At 49.7% G+C, this 15,675-nt stretch overlaps 2 protein-coding genes across 2 annotated transcripts in view; one reads left to right on the top strand and one right to left on the bottom strand.

Annotated features, from left to right (window-relative positions):
- The window catches only part of MED26 (mediator complex subunit 26), a 205,820-nt gene that overhangs the window by 45,570 nt on the left and 144,575 nt on the right, over nucleotides 1-15,675 (bottom strand). The gene's annotated exons all lie outside the window — the stretch shown is intronic.
- On the top strand, nucleotides 284-15,175 carry SIN3B (SIN3 transcription regulator family member B). The gene is made up of 19 exons (XM_021551900.3): nucleotides 284-388; nucleotides 1,009-1,115; nucleotides 1,911-2,064; nucleotides 3,127-3,390; nucleotides 3,758-3,901; nucleotides 4,110-4,232; nucleotides 4,706-4,795; nucleotides 5,038-5,156; nucleotides 5,791-5,998; nucleotides 6,623-6,739; nucleotides 7,088-7,326; nucleotides 7,835-8,018; nucleotides 8,234-8,828; nucleotides 9,366-9,535; nucleotides 10,070-10,243; nucleotides 10,534-10,626; nucleotides 10,916-11,010; nucleotides 11,436-11,640; nucleotides 12,647-15,175. The coding sequence occupies exons 1-19, from the start codon at nucleotides 284-286 to the stop codon at nucleotides 12,875-12,877; spliced, it is 3,417 nt and encodes a 1,138-aa protein (XP_021407575.2). The 3' UTR covers nucleotides 12,878-15,175.

Raw genomic sequence — 15,675 nt, 5'->3', positions numbered from 1 at the left:
TGAGGAGGTCCCTGAGGCGCTGCTGAGGCGCTGCTGAGGCGCCGCTCCCGCCGCTCGCTCGAACGGCCGGAAGCGGCGCTGGGGGCGTGGCCTGCACGGATGAGGGCGTGGCCACACCCTGTGGGCGGTGAGGGGGCGTGGTCTATGGCGGGGCGTGGCCAATCAGAGGGCGGAGGCACGGAGGGGGCGGGTCTCGCTGCGGAGGGGGCGTGGCCTGGGCCGTGCGCGCTGACGCAGCGGCGGCGCGCGCCGCCGGGGCCGCGCTCGCCCGCCCGACTCCAACATGGCGGCGGGGGGCGGCGGCGGCCGCGGGGCCGGCGGGGGCAGCGCCCCGCGCTGGGGCGGCGGCGGCGGCCGGGCCGCGCCGCACGAGAAGCTGCCGGTGCACGTGAGTGCGGGGGCCGCCATCGCCCCTTCCCCACCCTCCCCCGCCCCCGCGAATGGCCGCTCCTCGCCCCCCCCGGGACGGCCCCGCCCGCCCCCGCCGTGACCTGCCCCGTCCCGGCTGCGGTGCCGAACTCGCCCCTCAGGGCTTGTCCCTCACCCGCCGGTATCGGGGGGTGTCCCGGGGGCTCGTCCCCCTCGCGCCGGGGGCATCCCCGCCTTCCTCCGCTGGTTCCGTGGGGTCCCCTGGGGCTGCATCCCCTTCCCCCGGTTCCGTGTCCTGTTCCCCCGGTACCGTGAGGGCTCCCCGGGCCTGTTCCCCCCTCGCCTGGGCCCTGCCCCTCTCCCCGGCCCTGCTGTTCCTCTCAGGTACTGCGGTCATCCTCCCCAGGGACCTGTTCCCGGCTCCCCGGTGCCGTGCCCCCCTCCGTGCCGTGCCACCCCCGGGCACGGGCAGCCCGCCGGGGCCTGCCGTCCTCCGGTACCGAGTGCCCTCCGCCGCTGCTGCGGGGCTCCCCCGGCGCCGGTTCCCACCCCCTTGAGGGTGTCTTGAGGTGCCCCCGCCCCAGTTCTGGTGCCGTGGGGGCTCCGGGGCCTGTTCCCCACCATGTTCTCACCCCGCAGGTGGAGGATGCGCTGTCCTACCTGGACCAGGTGAAGATCCGCTTTGGCAGCGACCCTGCCACCTACAACGGCTTCCTGGAGATCATGAAGGAGTTCAAGAGCCAGAGGTAAAGCCAAGGTCCTTCACCCCAGGGTGCTCTAAGGACCTCATCAGCATTTCACAGAGGCCCGAACATCCTGAGCTGGGAGGGACCCCCAGGGATCATCAGCCCAGCCCCTGTCCCTGCCCAGACCCCCCAACAGCCCCACCCTGAGCAGCCCTGAGAGCGCTGTCCAAACGCTCCTGCAGCTCTGGCAGCCTCGGGGCCGGGACCATTCCCTGGGGAGCCTGGGCAGTGCCAGCACCCTCGGGGGGAAGAACCTTTCCCTGAGCTCCATGCCAAGGCCTGGCACAGCTCCAGCCCTTCCCTAAGGTCTCAGCCTTTGTGGGGTCTCTCTGCCTTTGCAGAGCCCCCCAGCCTTCACCCCATCATTCCTCCTCTGCACACTCACTGCCCTGTTCCCCAGTGGTGCAGTTCTGTGAAGCTGGAGTACTTCTGCCCATCCCATAATTTTCCAGAGGTGAAATGCACAGGAAAAAGCAAATCTGCTTTTGCTTTCCACTCTGAAACGCAGATCTGGGAAATAAGTGAAGCAACCTGAACAGAACCTGTGACCTGCAAGCTCTGGAGGTGCTGGCTGTCTGTCCTGTCCCTTTGCCAACCTGCACACTCATCTCTCCTCCCCAAGGATAACACTCCCAGGGTGAAGCTGCAGTGGTCATTCCCTCTAATTTGGCTAATTGTTTTTTTAAATAATTGCACCCCTAATTTACTAGATACTTCACATTTCTCTTGGCAGTTTCTGGGCTTAACTTGTGTTTCTGATTTGGATAATAAGTAACAAGCGCCTCTCAATTTTAGCATTGACACACCTGGAGTCATCCGACGTGTTTCTCAGCTTTTCCATGAGCATCCCGACCTCATTGTAGGATTCAATGCATTTCTTCCTCTGGGCTACAGGATAGAAATTCCAAAGAATGGGAAATTAAGTATACAGTCACCTTTGAATAGTCAGGTAGGTCACAGAACTCTTATCCTCTAAATAAACTGTTCCATGTGTCACTGGACATGTCTGCACAGTTTAGGCTGTGGAGATTTATGTATAGTGCTTGTTGCTGATGTTTTTAAAGCCTTTTTAATGGGTGTAATATAAATGTAAATGTTTATGCAAAGAATCATAGAATGCTTTGGATTGCAAGGGGCCTTAAAAATCACCTAGTTCCAACCTCCAATTTATTCTCAAACCAGGTAGTTTGACTTACACAGGAATGATGATTCTGCATGGAAACACCATTTCAACACCAAATATTTCAGTCGTGTTTGGAAACTGAAACTGGAATTGGCTTGACATTGTTCCCAGTATGGGTTGTGGGTAGTGGCAAATTTCAAGGGGTGATCCTGGAAGAATTGCACTTCCAGTCTTCCACTGAGAAACCAGGAAACTTGCTTAGGAAACAGGCAAAAGAACTGTGAAATCATTGAGTTGTTGACATTGGGAAAGGTCTTTAAGATCATGGAATCCCCATCAGATACTGTTGGTGTGAGACCCACTTGCTGGGATACAGATGGATGTCGCCCCTGCTTGATTTTTGTTATTACTGTGTGGAGCTGAAATACAGCCATAAACTGAATTCTGCTGATAAACTTGTGGTGTAAGTCTAGTTAGCAGCAGGAACAACCTTTTAAATCTCAGCTCCCTCAGATCCCTGTGTTGCTTAGGAATTAACACCTGTAAGGGCTGTATGTTTAATATGCCCCTTAAAACTGGCAGCTCCTCTGCAATAACCAGTGTAGCAGAACCTGCAGTGGTGTTTGGTGCAGCCTCTCAGTTGAGGCCAATAAGGCTGTGACAGCCACAAATCAGGTGGTTCTTACACCAGGGAGAACTTCAGGCATTATTTTAACTGATGGAGTTAATAAACCAGGTAGGGAAATTGATTGGTGACTGAACTCCTTTTTCTTCCTTCTTCACGTGACATTATTTTTCAGCTGGAGACTTGCCAGCACTGCTGCTGGGCTGTTGTTCAGCTGGTCCCTGATCTTTTTCCAACCCATCTCGTGTGTCCTGTGCCCCCAGGTGCCCCCAGAGCCCGTCCCCAGTGCACTCCCTGGCAGTGGGCTGGTCTTGCACTACTCCCAGGAGAACTCCCACAACCACAGCGACTGCTCTGAGGAGTTTCGGCAGCAGCTTCCCTACAAAGAAGATAAATCACAAATTCCCTTGGAATCTGATTCCGTGGAATTCAATAATGCCATCAGTTATGTGAATAAGATCAAAACACGTTTCCTTGACCATCCAGAGATTTACAGATCCTTTCTAGAAATTCTTCACACTTACCAGGTAAAAAGTCTTCTGTGGAAGAGACAGTGGATTGGCACTGGAGCTGTTGGAGTTGTTGTTGTCAAATTTAATCTCTACCTGTTGAACAGACTTAGAGTTCCCAAGGACTTGTCTTCATAGATATTCACAGGAAATGACAAAAAGTGTAAAAACCATGGGACTTTGTGGGGTGTAAAGAGGTCGTAGCCAGACCTGTCTTTGCTCACCTTTAGTTGATTTTGTGATCCTGTGTGTGTGTGTGTAAAAACCTGGGGCTGCCTCAGAGTCCTTTCTGTTGTGTGGCATTCGTGGTTTTGGCTCAGGGTGAGTTTTCTGGCAGAGTGAGGGATCTTTTGACTCTGTTGAACATCTGTGTGTATCTTTTCAGAAAGAGCAGCTGAACACCAAGGGCCGACCCTTCCGGGGCATGTCAGAAGAGGAAGTGTTCACTGAAGTGGCCAATCTGTTCCGGGGCCAGGAGGATCTGCTCTCAGAGTTTGGACAGTTCCTCCCAGAGGCAAAAAGGTCTTTGGTACGTGCTGAGAGCAGAGCAGGATATTGAATGCTCTGTCTGCATGTAGAATATGCAAATCATGGAAAATCATACAGCCAGTAATGAACATTGCTCCTCTTCATTGTTTGGATTTTCTCAGAACAGGTGACTTAACCACATGCTCTGTGTCCTGTTAGGACTCTTTATTTGAGAGGAGAATGTTGAAATCATTATTTATTTACTTCAGTTCACAGGAAATGGACCATGTGAAGTGAACAGTGTCCAGAAAACAGAGCATGAGAAGAATCTGGAGCACAGCAAGAAGCGATCCAGGCCACTGCTGCTGCGTCCTGTTTCTGGCCCAGCAAAGGTATCTTTCAGCAAGTGAAAACTTAGAATAAACTCATGTTACTTGTGCTTAGTAATTGCTGAGATAAAGGTGTAATGAGTAGTGTCTTTGATGTATGTAGGTGTATGAGAAAAAAAATTCTGAATTATTTTAATTGCTGTAGAAAAGGGGAATTTTTAATGCATGCTTAAACCTGTGTGGTAATATGTTTGATATTAAATATCACAAATTTCTGTACTAAGTATTGGCCCTGGAAGGGGACAATGTATTGCTTTTATGCAGAATCTCAAGTTATTATCTTTCTTTGTTGTTTCTTCTTGGCTGGGAGACATTTGACAGAGATTGCTGTAAGGATGTGACACAGCAATGCCAGATCACTGCTGGGGAAACACAGGTTCTCAGCCTTTGCAGGGAGCTGTTCTGTGTCAACAGAGTGGAATTTGATGGCATTTAAGTCACAACATTTTAAATATAACTGCTTGTTCTTTTAACAGAAGAAAATGAAGCTGCGAGGTACCAAAGATCTATCAGTTGCAACAGTGGGGAAATATGGGACACTGCAGGAATTTTCCTTCTTTGACAAGGTCAGTATTTGTCCTTTTCTCACATTCTCTGGACTTCAGCCTTTTACGTGGTAGTTAATTTGTTGGTTTTCTGTACAATTTGTGTGTCAGCACTTAAGACATTCCCTTGACATTTCAAGTGGTAGAGAAAGACCAACAAAAATTAAAATAGGTGGGTTTGGAAGATGAATAGACTGATCATGATGAATTTTCTAAATAGAAGTGGCATTCAGGTGCTGTGATCATCTCTCCAACTGCTGCAGGTGCGCAGGGTGCTCAAGAGTCAGGAGGTGTATGAGAATTTTCTTCGTTGCATTGCTCTCTTCAACCAAGAGTTGGTCTCTGGCTCTGAGTTGCTCCAGCTTGTTACACCCTTTTTAGGGTAAGTTACTAACTTACCTCTCTGCCCTGTGGTACTTTGTAAGTCTTACTCTGTTATTTTTTGGGCACATTGTGAACTTTTTTACAGAAGGTTTGGGGTTAACTTAGAAGTATCTCCTGGGTAGCAGGCAAGAAAATGAAGTTTAATCCAAAGTGAGGAGTAATAAAATCTGAACCTTTTAGTTTATCTATACAGCTCTTAACGAGTGTTGTGAGGAAGATATTTTCCTCTGTTGTTCACACTCCCCATTTAATATCTCAAAGTGTAATAAAGGTATAAACATGAAATCTGAGACCAGGGCTGTGAGAAGGATAAATAGCTCCAGCTCTGCTGTGAACCTCCTGAACTGTTTGGCTTGCAGCAGAAGAGGGAGAGTCAAATGGCAAGGATCAGTTTCTCCTCAGGCACTTAAGGGGAGTGTTTGTGTGGTGAAGGGAAATAATTTTCCTACCTTAAGTAAAAAACACAAGCCCTAAAGCAATTCAGAGAGAATGATAACAGAGGTGAGATGTTGGTGAAAGATTTCTCCCTGCAATGCTGAGTTTGTTTAGATATTTCTGCCTCCTTTTTGTGACGTGCATTAACCACCATAAAACTGTCACACTGAAATAACAAAATACTTGTGTTTTTGAAGGAAATTCCCAGAACTCTTTGCACAGTTCAAGTCCTTCCTTGGGGTGAAAGAGCTTTCCTTTGCTTCTCCGCTGAGCGACCGCTCCGGGGATGGGATGAGCCGGGAAATCGATTACGCATCCTGCAAACGCATCGGATCCAGTTACAGGGCTCTCCCAAAAACCTACCAGCAGCCAAAGTGCAGTGGGAGAACAGCCATTTGCAAGGAGGTACTCTGGGGTCAGGCTTTCAACCCCTGAACACACATAAAAATTGGAGCGGGGCGGTTCGTGCCACAGCTGCTGCATGTGGAGTCACCTTTTCAGTGCTAATTCAATTTATTCAGCCAATTTATTGAAATAATACCCACATTTCACTAACTTTATCAAAACCTGTCTCAAATCTCATCTCTAATACCTTTTGAGTCTGTGTGCAGACAGAAATTTATTCCTGTAGACAGAAAAGAATATTAAATATCCTGGAATTAATTTTCTAGCAGTGGGCCAGTATGGCCTTTGGGAACAATTTTTGTCTGGAAGAGCCCCATGAGGCAGTGCCTGAGGTGCCATTCCCACTGTTGTGGGGGGCTCTGTCTCTTTTATTTACAGTTGCTGATCACTGCAGAGTGATCTCTGTTTGTGAGGTGATAGTGAAGATGTTATTGAGTTTTCTGAACAGGGCCTTGCAGTTCCACACAGACCTCAAATCTGGGGAGCAATGACCTGGGAATTAGGTCTGGAATATCCCACATAACCTCAGGGAAGAACTATGCAAGAAGACAGGAGAAAAACCCCATGAGAACAGCTCTGGGCTCACAAGGCCCTGCTCAATGTCATGCCTCTGCACTGTTGCAGGTGTTAAATGATACCTGGGTTTCGTTTCCATCCTGGTCTGAAGACTCCACCTTTGTCAGCTCCAAGAAGACTCCATATGAGGAGCAGCTGCACCGCTGCGAGGATGAGCGCTTTGAGGTACCTCTGCTGCTGAGCTCCCTTTCTGCTCCCTCAGAAAGCAAAACCTCGATTTTGCTGAATTAATTAGTGGCCAGTTCCTGAAAGTTCTGTTGGTGTTTGTTGGTTTATGATGGAGTTCGGTGTGCTGTGCTTGGAGTCTAATAGTTCTTCCTAGGCATGAATCCAGTTCTAAATTGCATGTGACCTTTGGGAGAGCTGGCAGAGGTCTCTTCCAGTAAAAACCTTCCTGCTGCTTCCTGGCTCCACCCTGTGGGGCTGGAACACCTTCCACAAACCTGGGCTGCTGCTGCTCTCCCTGTTCCTGCTCTGCCTCTTCTGACACTGATTTCTGGGAACTCTCAACAGCTGGATGTTGTCCTGGAGACCAATTTAGCCACAATCCGTGTTCTGGAGAGTGTGCAGAAAAAACTGTCCCGCCTGACCCAGGAGGACCAGGAGAAGTTTCGCCTGGATGATTGTTTGGGGGGAACCTCAGAAGTGATCCAGCGCCGGGCCATCTATCGCATCTACGGTGACAAAGCACCAGAGATCATTGAGAGTCTGAAGAAAAACCCAGTTACTGCTGTCCCTGTGGTTCTTAAGAGGTACTTCCCATTGTGCCATGTTCTTTAAGAAGCTGAAAAAAGGATTTTAAAAGCTTTTTTAAACAACAAAACATGAGGACGTAGCCTCAGGCTGTGCTGCTGGAAGTTCTGGTTGGACATCAGGCGGAATTTCTTCACAGAAAGGATTGTTAAACATTGGAAAGGAGTGCCCAGGGAGGTGGTGGAGTCCCCATCCCTGGACGTGTTCAAAAACCAGCTGGCCCTGGCACTTGGTGCTCTGGTCAGGTTGATAAAGTAGTGATTGGTCAAAGGTTGGACTTGATGATCTCAGACGTCTTTTTGAACCTAAATGGTTTTGTGATTCTGTAGGTGTTGTTTCAACTCATCATCACTGATGAGTTGAATTCATTTATTGCTTCCAGGAATCAATTCTGGTTTTCCACTGAAAACTTCTTGCTGCACCCTAGTTGGGTGCATTAAAATGTTTCAGGTGTGTTTCTCTGTCTGTCTGTCTGTCTGAACTGACATAGACTGTTCATTTATGCAGATTGAAAGCAAAAGAGGAAGAATGGAGGGAGGCCCAGCAGGGCTTCAACAAGATTTGGAGGGAGCAGTATGAGAAGGCCTATTTGAAATCCCTAGACCACCAGGCTGTCAACTTCAAGCAGAATGACACCAAAGCTCTGCGCTCCAAGAGCTTGCTGAATGAAATTGAGAGTGTCTATGACGAGGTGGGTATGACAGGAAATGACCCCTCCTCCATTCCCTCCCCTGCTCGTGTGGCCCAGATGTGTCCACAGCACCTGGGGCCGTATGGAAGTGGTTGGAAACTGGGTCAAAACCAGCTGTCCCAAGCACAGTGTTAATACTAGTTTATTCCTCCTGGCAGGAATGGCTCCTGAGCATGGACTGGGAGAATTTTTATCTGTTTGTCTCTTGATTACAGCATCAGGAGCAGCATTCGGAGGGGAGGAGTTCATCCACCAACGAGCCTCATCTTATCTTCATCTATGAAGACAAGCAGATTTTGGAAGATGCAGCATCTCTTATCAGCTATTATGTGAAAAGGCAGCCCACCATCCAAAAGGAGGATCAGGCAACCATCAGGCAGATTGTGCATCACTTCATACCTGAGCTGTTCTTCTCTCAGCCACCTGAACACAACATTTCTGAGGAATCAACAGATGAGGACAGAGAAAACCACCAGGGCCAGAACCTGGATACTCCTGAGCTGCGGAAAAAACACGTGCCTGGGCCTCCAAGCAGTCCTTTGGAGACCAAAGCAACCTTCTGTGATGTGACAGCTGCTGAGCCCCACAACACCCTGGATGATGTTTACAGCCTCTTCTTTGTCAATAATAATTGGTATTTCTTCCTGCGCCTTCACCAGACTCTGTGCTCCAGGCTCCTAAAGATTTATCGCCAGGCCCAGAAGCAGCTTCTGGAATATCGGACTGAGAAAGAGAGAGAGAAGCTCCTCTGTGAAGGGAGGAAAGAAAAAACCAATGATCCAGCCATGGAGCTAAGACTGAAACAACCAAGTAAGAATAATGCAGGGCTTAGTTCACTCATAATGATCTGGGTGCCTGTGCTCCATTGTGTATGTCTTAGTCACTGGGGCCAGCAGGCAGCTCTGTGAAGGGTGTGGAGGTGCAATCCTCTGCTGTGTTGGTGAGTTGTGGACACAGCTCCTTCAGCAGGGCAGTCAGGGTGTCACAGGCGGCTTCACAGAGACTTCCTGCCAGCCCACCACCATACTTAGGTGTTTCAGGTACCTCATTGCAGGAATCCAGTTACTTTGATTTACAATGTAAACAGCCCCACAAAGAAATAGTTACTGCCCAGGGCAGTCCTGGAAGTGCATGTGGAAAACTGTCCCAGCCTGTCAGGGCACCTGGCAGGGATCTGCTTGTCTGTAATGTCACTCTCTGCACTGGGTTTCTTGTGGTTCTTGTGCAGTGCTGCCTCTTGCACTGCTTGACTTCACTCTGCCTGTTGTGTGTGTGAAATGAACTCGCTTTGCTTGACTTCACTCTGCCTGTTCTGTGTGTGAAATGAACTCACTTTCCCCTGGCCAGGTGAGGTGGAGCTGGAGGAGTACTACCCAGCCTTCCTGGACATGGTGAGGAGCCTGCTGGATGGGAACATCGACCCCACGCAGTACGAGGACACCCTGCGGGAGATGTTCACCATCCACGCCTACATCGGCTTCACCATGGACAAGCTGGTGCAGAACATCGTGCGCCAGGTGAGGGCTGGGCTGGGCTGGGCTGGGGCTGCACATCTCCCCTCACACACAGCCAGGCTTCTCCCAGTGCCCTGCAGAGCAGTGGGCACTGAGCTCTGAGCAAATCCAGAGAAAAGTTTTATCTGACAGGGAAATGCCCAAGCAGAAATTTAGTGAGAGAATTCAGCTTCCATACAGGGACCGTCTTAGGGGATTTATTCTTTCTGGCCTTTCCCAATGTTTTTTGAGTTCCAGTCTTTTCAAAATTCTGCCATGCTCAAAATACATCTTAGGCAGCACATAAAATGTCAGGTCCTTCTTACTCAAATCTTCCTTCCAGCTGTAGTTTTCTAGTTAAGGCACATCAGCCCCTCACTCTCCTCTTCTCCTTTTATTGCAAAGTCATGAAAAAGAGAGTGCAATGTAGGAAGTCTCTGGAGTTTGGTGCTTTAGCTGGGTGTGATGCCATGCTGAGTTTTACACTCTTTTTATGAAACACTAGAGTTCACTCTTGGCCCAGGCTTGCTGACTGAACTTCCCCTTTTTTAATGGAAGCTTCACCATCTAGTGAGCGATGACATCTGCTTGAAGGTGGTTGAGCTCTACCTGAACGAGAGGAAGCGAGGAGCTGCTGGGGGTAATTTGTCATCCCGCTGTGTCCGGGCAGCAAAGGAGACCAGCTACCAGTGGAAGGCTGAACGGTGCATGGCAGATGAGAACTGCTTCAAGGTGAGACCTTGCTGCCAGGGAACTCCACAAAATCACTGAAAAACTTCAGAAAATTTCCCAGGTGGCACTTCACCTGAGAGAAATTGGGTTTGGAAGCTCCAAGGGGAGAGAGTGAGCAATATGGAGAGAAGGTACCAAAATCAGAGCACAGACAGTGAGGAGACATTATGGTTCACTGAGAAGCCCTGCTGCATCTATCCTATCTTCTGTTTGTTGTCTAAATGACTTGCAAATATGCAGCATTTTATTGTGAACCCCTGTGGCAAATATTTTCTGTAACTTTATCACAGGTCATGTTTCTCCAGAGGAAAGGACAGGTGATCATGACCATTGAGCTGCTGGATACAGAGGAAACCCAGACAGAAGATCCTGTGGAGGTCCAGGTAACACTACAGTGACCATGGAGTCCGTGTACCACAGAGCAGATGTCTAAGAATGCTTTCCCTTCTTCCTTGTTCCCAACTATGAGGCTTTGCCAGGAGGACAGGTTTGCCTGGAGGGTGGGCAGGTGACTTGCGGGACTGTGGCCATTGACAGAATTGTTGCATTAGCAGAAGAGTATCAAAATAAATCAGTGCCTCAGAATAATCAGCTTGCAAATAAATAGGTTCTTTGCAGTGATTTTTGTCCTGATGAGGTGAAATCTCACTGGAACTGGTCTCCTTTGTGTAGCACCTGGCAAACTACATGGAGCAGTATGTTGGGGTGGAAGGAGCTCCCAACAACCAGAACGATGGCTTCCTCCTGAAACCGGTCTTTCTGCAAAGGTGAGCTGCTCCCTGCCCTGAGCCACACCTGCAGCAGCTGCTGCTGCCTCCTCCCTGCCCTTGTGCCACTGGGTTTGGGTGATGTGATGTGCCAGCCCTGGGCAAGTGCACTCACCTTTGAGGGGATGCTCCAGGCCAGTGAGCTGCACGGGAATGCTGAAAGAGAAATTTATGCCCACTGCACTGAGGTTTGTTCATAGAACTGCATTTGGAATGGAGATGGATGGACTCTGGATGGGATTCTGGATCTACTTTGTTCCCACTTCCCTAAATATTTGTCAGAGGATACAGAGGAAGATCTCAGAGAGAGCCTGAAAAACAAAACATGCAAAAACAAATTCCATACTTGTGCTGTGAGCCCTGTCAGCTGAGGAGAACACTTCACCAAGTGTGACACGTGCTTTGTCATCCTTGTTTTGCTCCAGAAACCTGAAGAAGTTTCGCAAGTGGCAGTGCAAGCAGGTGAGGGCCCTGCGCAGCGAGGTCAAGAGCTCCTGGAAGCGGCTGATCGGGGTGGAGAGCGCCTGCAACGTCGACTGCCGCTTCAAGCTCAACACCCACAAGATGATGTTCATCATGAACTCCGAGGATTACATGTACAGGAGGGGGGCTCTCTGCAGAGCCAAGCAGGTACATCTCCCTTTTGCTCCCTCTGTGTCAGAATCTGTGGTATTGATGATCCTGAGATTGTAGAAAGTCTCTGTCTTTCTGCCCCATTGCCAAAGAAGTCATAATTCGTCTGTGCTGGTTTTCAAGGTTGTTTATTCTGTTTATCTCTCACATGTTCTGCTGCCCTGCCCAGCTCTGTCCTGCAGGGCAGCGTGTGGGGCTCTGCCCTCAGTGGGATGTTACAAACATTAAATACCAGAAACTCCCTGGGCTGCATTTACAATAACATGCCAATATCTGTCACCTATGTTGGACAGTGTGTCCCCAGCCTGAACCAACAGAAAAATGCCAACACCACAGTGAAACATGGAGGGCATGAAGAAGGAGAAAAAGGACAAGGCACACCCAATTTCCTCCATCTTGTCCCCTTTGAACCCCTTATCTAGAATCCTAAAATTTTACTTTTGCACCTGTGCCACACTTAATTATTACTTATATTAAACACTCGGAGCCTGTAATTCATCCTGTAAGATTGAAAACTCTTTTCCATGGGCAGAGATCACAGCCAGTGTCTCTGGGGGCTCTGTCCAGGGGGGTTCCTGACCCCTGCCAGGGTCCCAGACCTGCCAAGGCAGCCAAAGGGAAGCTCTGGATTCCCACACCTCTCCAGCCCAGGTGGTAGCAGAGGTTGGGGGTGGGAGCCAAAATGCACGTACCAATAATTTGATTCTACAGTACCAATTGCAGGAATTGTGCAAGCTGCACCCAAAAGTTACTGCTTTGTGTCTGGTGTAACAGGGAGGAGAGCTGGTAAATGCTCTGTACTTTGGATTAGTTTAGCAGCCTTTTGTTTACATGCAAATTTTAAGTGGGAGTGGCAAACATTAGGAAATAGGGATGGTTAAACAGTCTGCGGTTTCCTGTTTCCCTTTGTGCTGTTCCCAATGCGTTGCACACCTCAGGTAGAGCTGAGGGCTTTGGCTTTTCCCCCAGGAACCTCTCAGTGATCTTTACTGCCTGCTCCCAGGTCCAGCCCGTGGTGCTGCTGAAGCACCACCAGCAGTTCGAGGAGTGGCACAACCGGTGGCTGGAGGAGAACGTGTCCATGGAGGCCGTGGACGTGGTTCAAGACTGGCTGATGGGGGATGAGGACGAGGAAATGGTGCCCTGCAAAACCACCTGTGAGACAGTGAACATCCACGGGGTGCCAGTGAACAGATACAGAGTGCAGTACAGCCGCCGTCCTGCTTCACCCTGAGCACCCAGACAAGGCAGAGCTCTGCTGGTGAAGCACGTTTACTATGAGAATAGTGGTGGGAATGCAATGTATGTATTAATGATATTTATCCAAACAGCATTTTACTTTGGATTATCATGTATTTTCCATATGGCATAGACTTGTCTCCTTGCAGTGCAATCCTCCAGTCATCATGAAGAAACTTTGAAAAGCTTTTATGGGAAGGGGGCTCTTGGCATTGCCACACACTTTTTAGTAGTTTCCTGGCTTTAGGCCACTGCTGACCAGCTCAGTGAGGGGGTGAACTACCACTAGTGGCTTTGTTGGAGAGGTGGAGCTGGGCTGGTGTTTGAGCAGATGCTGGCAGCTGCTTCCACTTCCAAGGCTTTGGTATGCCCTGTCTTCCTGACTTTGTGCTGTCTTGGAGCCTGCAGAACTTTTCACTGTACCCTGGGAGTGCCAGCGGGGCGGAGAGCCCCTGGCACAGGGGAGCTTCGTTATCCCTGTGAACCAACAAGGCGACAAATGACTCTTGTTCCTGGTGCTCTGGTGAGAAAAATGCCAAAACTGACACGGGAATGGCCAGCACTCAAGGCTCTGATGCTCCCTCATCAACCAAGTGTTGTGGGGCATGAACTGAGGGGAGGAACGCTGAGCTGTGATGCTGGGGTGGGAGCGATGCCCGACCCGAGATCCCCCAGGAGCTGAGGAGCTGCTGCAGACTCTGCCTTCCAGAACATCCACGAGGAGGAATATCCATGTCCATTGCGAGCTCTGGCCTGGTTTTTGGGTTTGTGTTTTGCGTGTTGGTGGGCAGCTCCGGAGCTGGGCGTTTCCCCGTGCATGCCCTGCCCCCGGCGCTCCGCGGGGCTGCGCCGGATCGGTGACATCGGCAGATGGAGCTCCCGGAGCACAGCTGCGAGCCGAGCTCGGCACACGGACCCTCCTGTTTCTGCTGGGTCAGCACAGGCGCTGCCTTTGCGGGGACACACGGAAACCTGCGAGGAGCAGATGAGATCCAGCCACAACCATCCTAGACGAGCATCCGTACTGCTATCAAAGCTTTTTCTGCCATGAAACCTAACACAGCCTGCCCTGATCCATGCAGAACACTACATCTGATTTAATCTAGTGAGAAATCAAGGAAATTTACTGGTGTCTGCCCTGCAGCCCCACTGTGACTTCACTCCTGTTTTTCAGGGGCCAAGGGCAAGTACGCTGTCCATGGAGTGTATTACAAACATAACATTTTGAGGCATACCCAGCCTCCTTTCAGCTTTGCTTCCAACTTTTCCCTGGCTTTTGGGGCAATAACTACCCCACCCTGAAACTTTCTGTGGCTTTGATTTTTAGGTTATGATTTCTGCCAGACCTAAGGAGCAGCCTGTAGGATTTGTCCTGGGTTATTTCCACTGTACGACATTTGGTTTCGCAATTGTCTCTACTTGACAGTAGAAAAATTGGCCTTTGGGGTATGTTTAATAGGAAACTGTCCCAAGCCTTTGTCTTTTTTGCAAAATAATCTGTGGGAGGGAAGGAGGGAGGCCAGTCTCTGGCATTCATGGCCACTTGCACAACCACTGCCAGCAGAGACTTTTCTTCAAGAGCCTGTGTTCTCCTGGGCTGGGTCTCTGCTAAACTTTGGTTTAATGATCTGAAGGTTCTTCCCCTGCCCTCATTGCAGTGATGAGACCACGAGGCTCTGCAAGGGCTGGGGGAGCAGGGGGACAAGCCCAGTGCAAAGCACAGTGTCCCCCTTTCCCTTCCAGTCAGCTCACCAAAACACACCTCAGTCCTGCTCACCTCTCTGCTGTCTCCCAGTGGAGATGACACTTGTGCCAAATTTTATGGTTTTATGATACAGAAGACTGTTTACTAGAAAATAGGTGGCAACTTGTGGCTTAAAATGCATTTAATTCCAGGTGTACCAAGGTGAGCAACATGCCTGGGCACCGTCCTGTTCCATCAACCCATTCTAAGTGTACTTCAGGTATTTTTAAGCATCCTTATTTTGTAAACCTTAATTTATAATCTGAACTGATTAAGGAAGACTTTTGCCCTTTACAGTGGTATTGTCTTGAAGCTGAGAGTAGCAAGGGACATGAAGGGAGTATCAGGCAGGTTTGAGAGGGGCTTGTTCATGTCTGAGGGTTTCAGCTGTGTATCTGCACGACCTTGAGTCAAGAGTTTGTTCTTCCATTTGTTTGAAGGATCTTTGCTTTTGGGCTTGTAATTGCTTTGCCAGCTCCTTGAATGTAGTTTTTTTTATATTTATTTGCACATTCAAGTAAAATAAAATATTGATTTTAAAAGTCTGCAGCTCTCACTGTTTTACGTCTTTTTTTCCAACTAATTTAAACTTTGTGACAGAATTGTCTTTTACCTGAAACTGGATTTTAAATGGTAGAAAAATGCAATGGAAAGGTTGAAGTTGCTGGACAGGCTGCAGGGTGTGCTGATGCAGCTGTGTGTCAGCAAGTGCTGTGTGAGGGTGTGAGCAGTGCACTCGCTGATGGAAAAGGGAAATACATTTCCTGCAAGCAGAGATCCCACGCAGGAGCTGGGGCTGCACTCACGTGGGAGCTGCCAAAACCTCTCCTGGAGCAGGGAGCCCGGGGGGTGGCACAGTTGCTCCACCAGAGAGGTCTCAAAAGCAAATGTTGGAAGGGCTGGAGCAGTGCCAGGCCTTGGCATGGAGCTCAGGGAAAGGTTCTTCCCCCCGAGGGTGCTGGCACTGCCCAGGCTCCCCAGGGAATGGTCCCGGCCCCGAGGCTGCCAGAGCTGCAGGAGCGTTTGGACAGCGCTCTCAGGGCTGGGCA

Source organism: Lonchura striata, chromosome 28 (assembly GCF_046129695.1).
Source record: "Lonchura striata isolate bLonStr1 chromosome 28, bLonStr1.mat, whole genome shotgun sequence".
Taxonomy (NCBI): domain Eukaryota; kingdom Metazoa; phylum Chordata; class Aves; order Passeriformes; family Estrildidae; genus Lonchura; species Lonchura striata.
The sequence above is the reverse complement of the archived record's forward strand: the minus strand, read 5'-3'. Positions and strand labels throughout refer to the sequence as shown.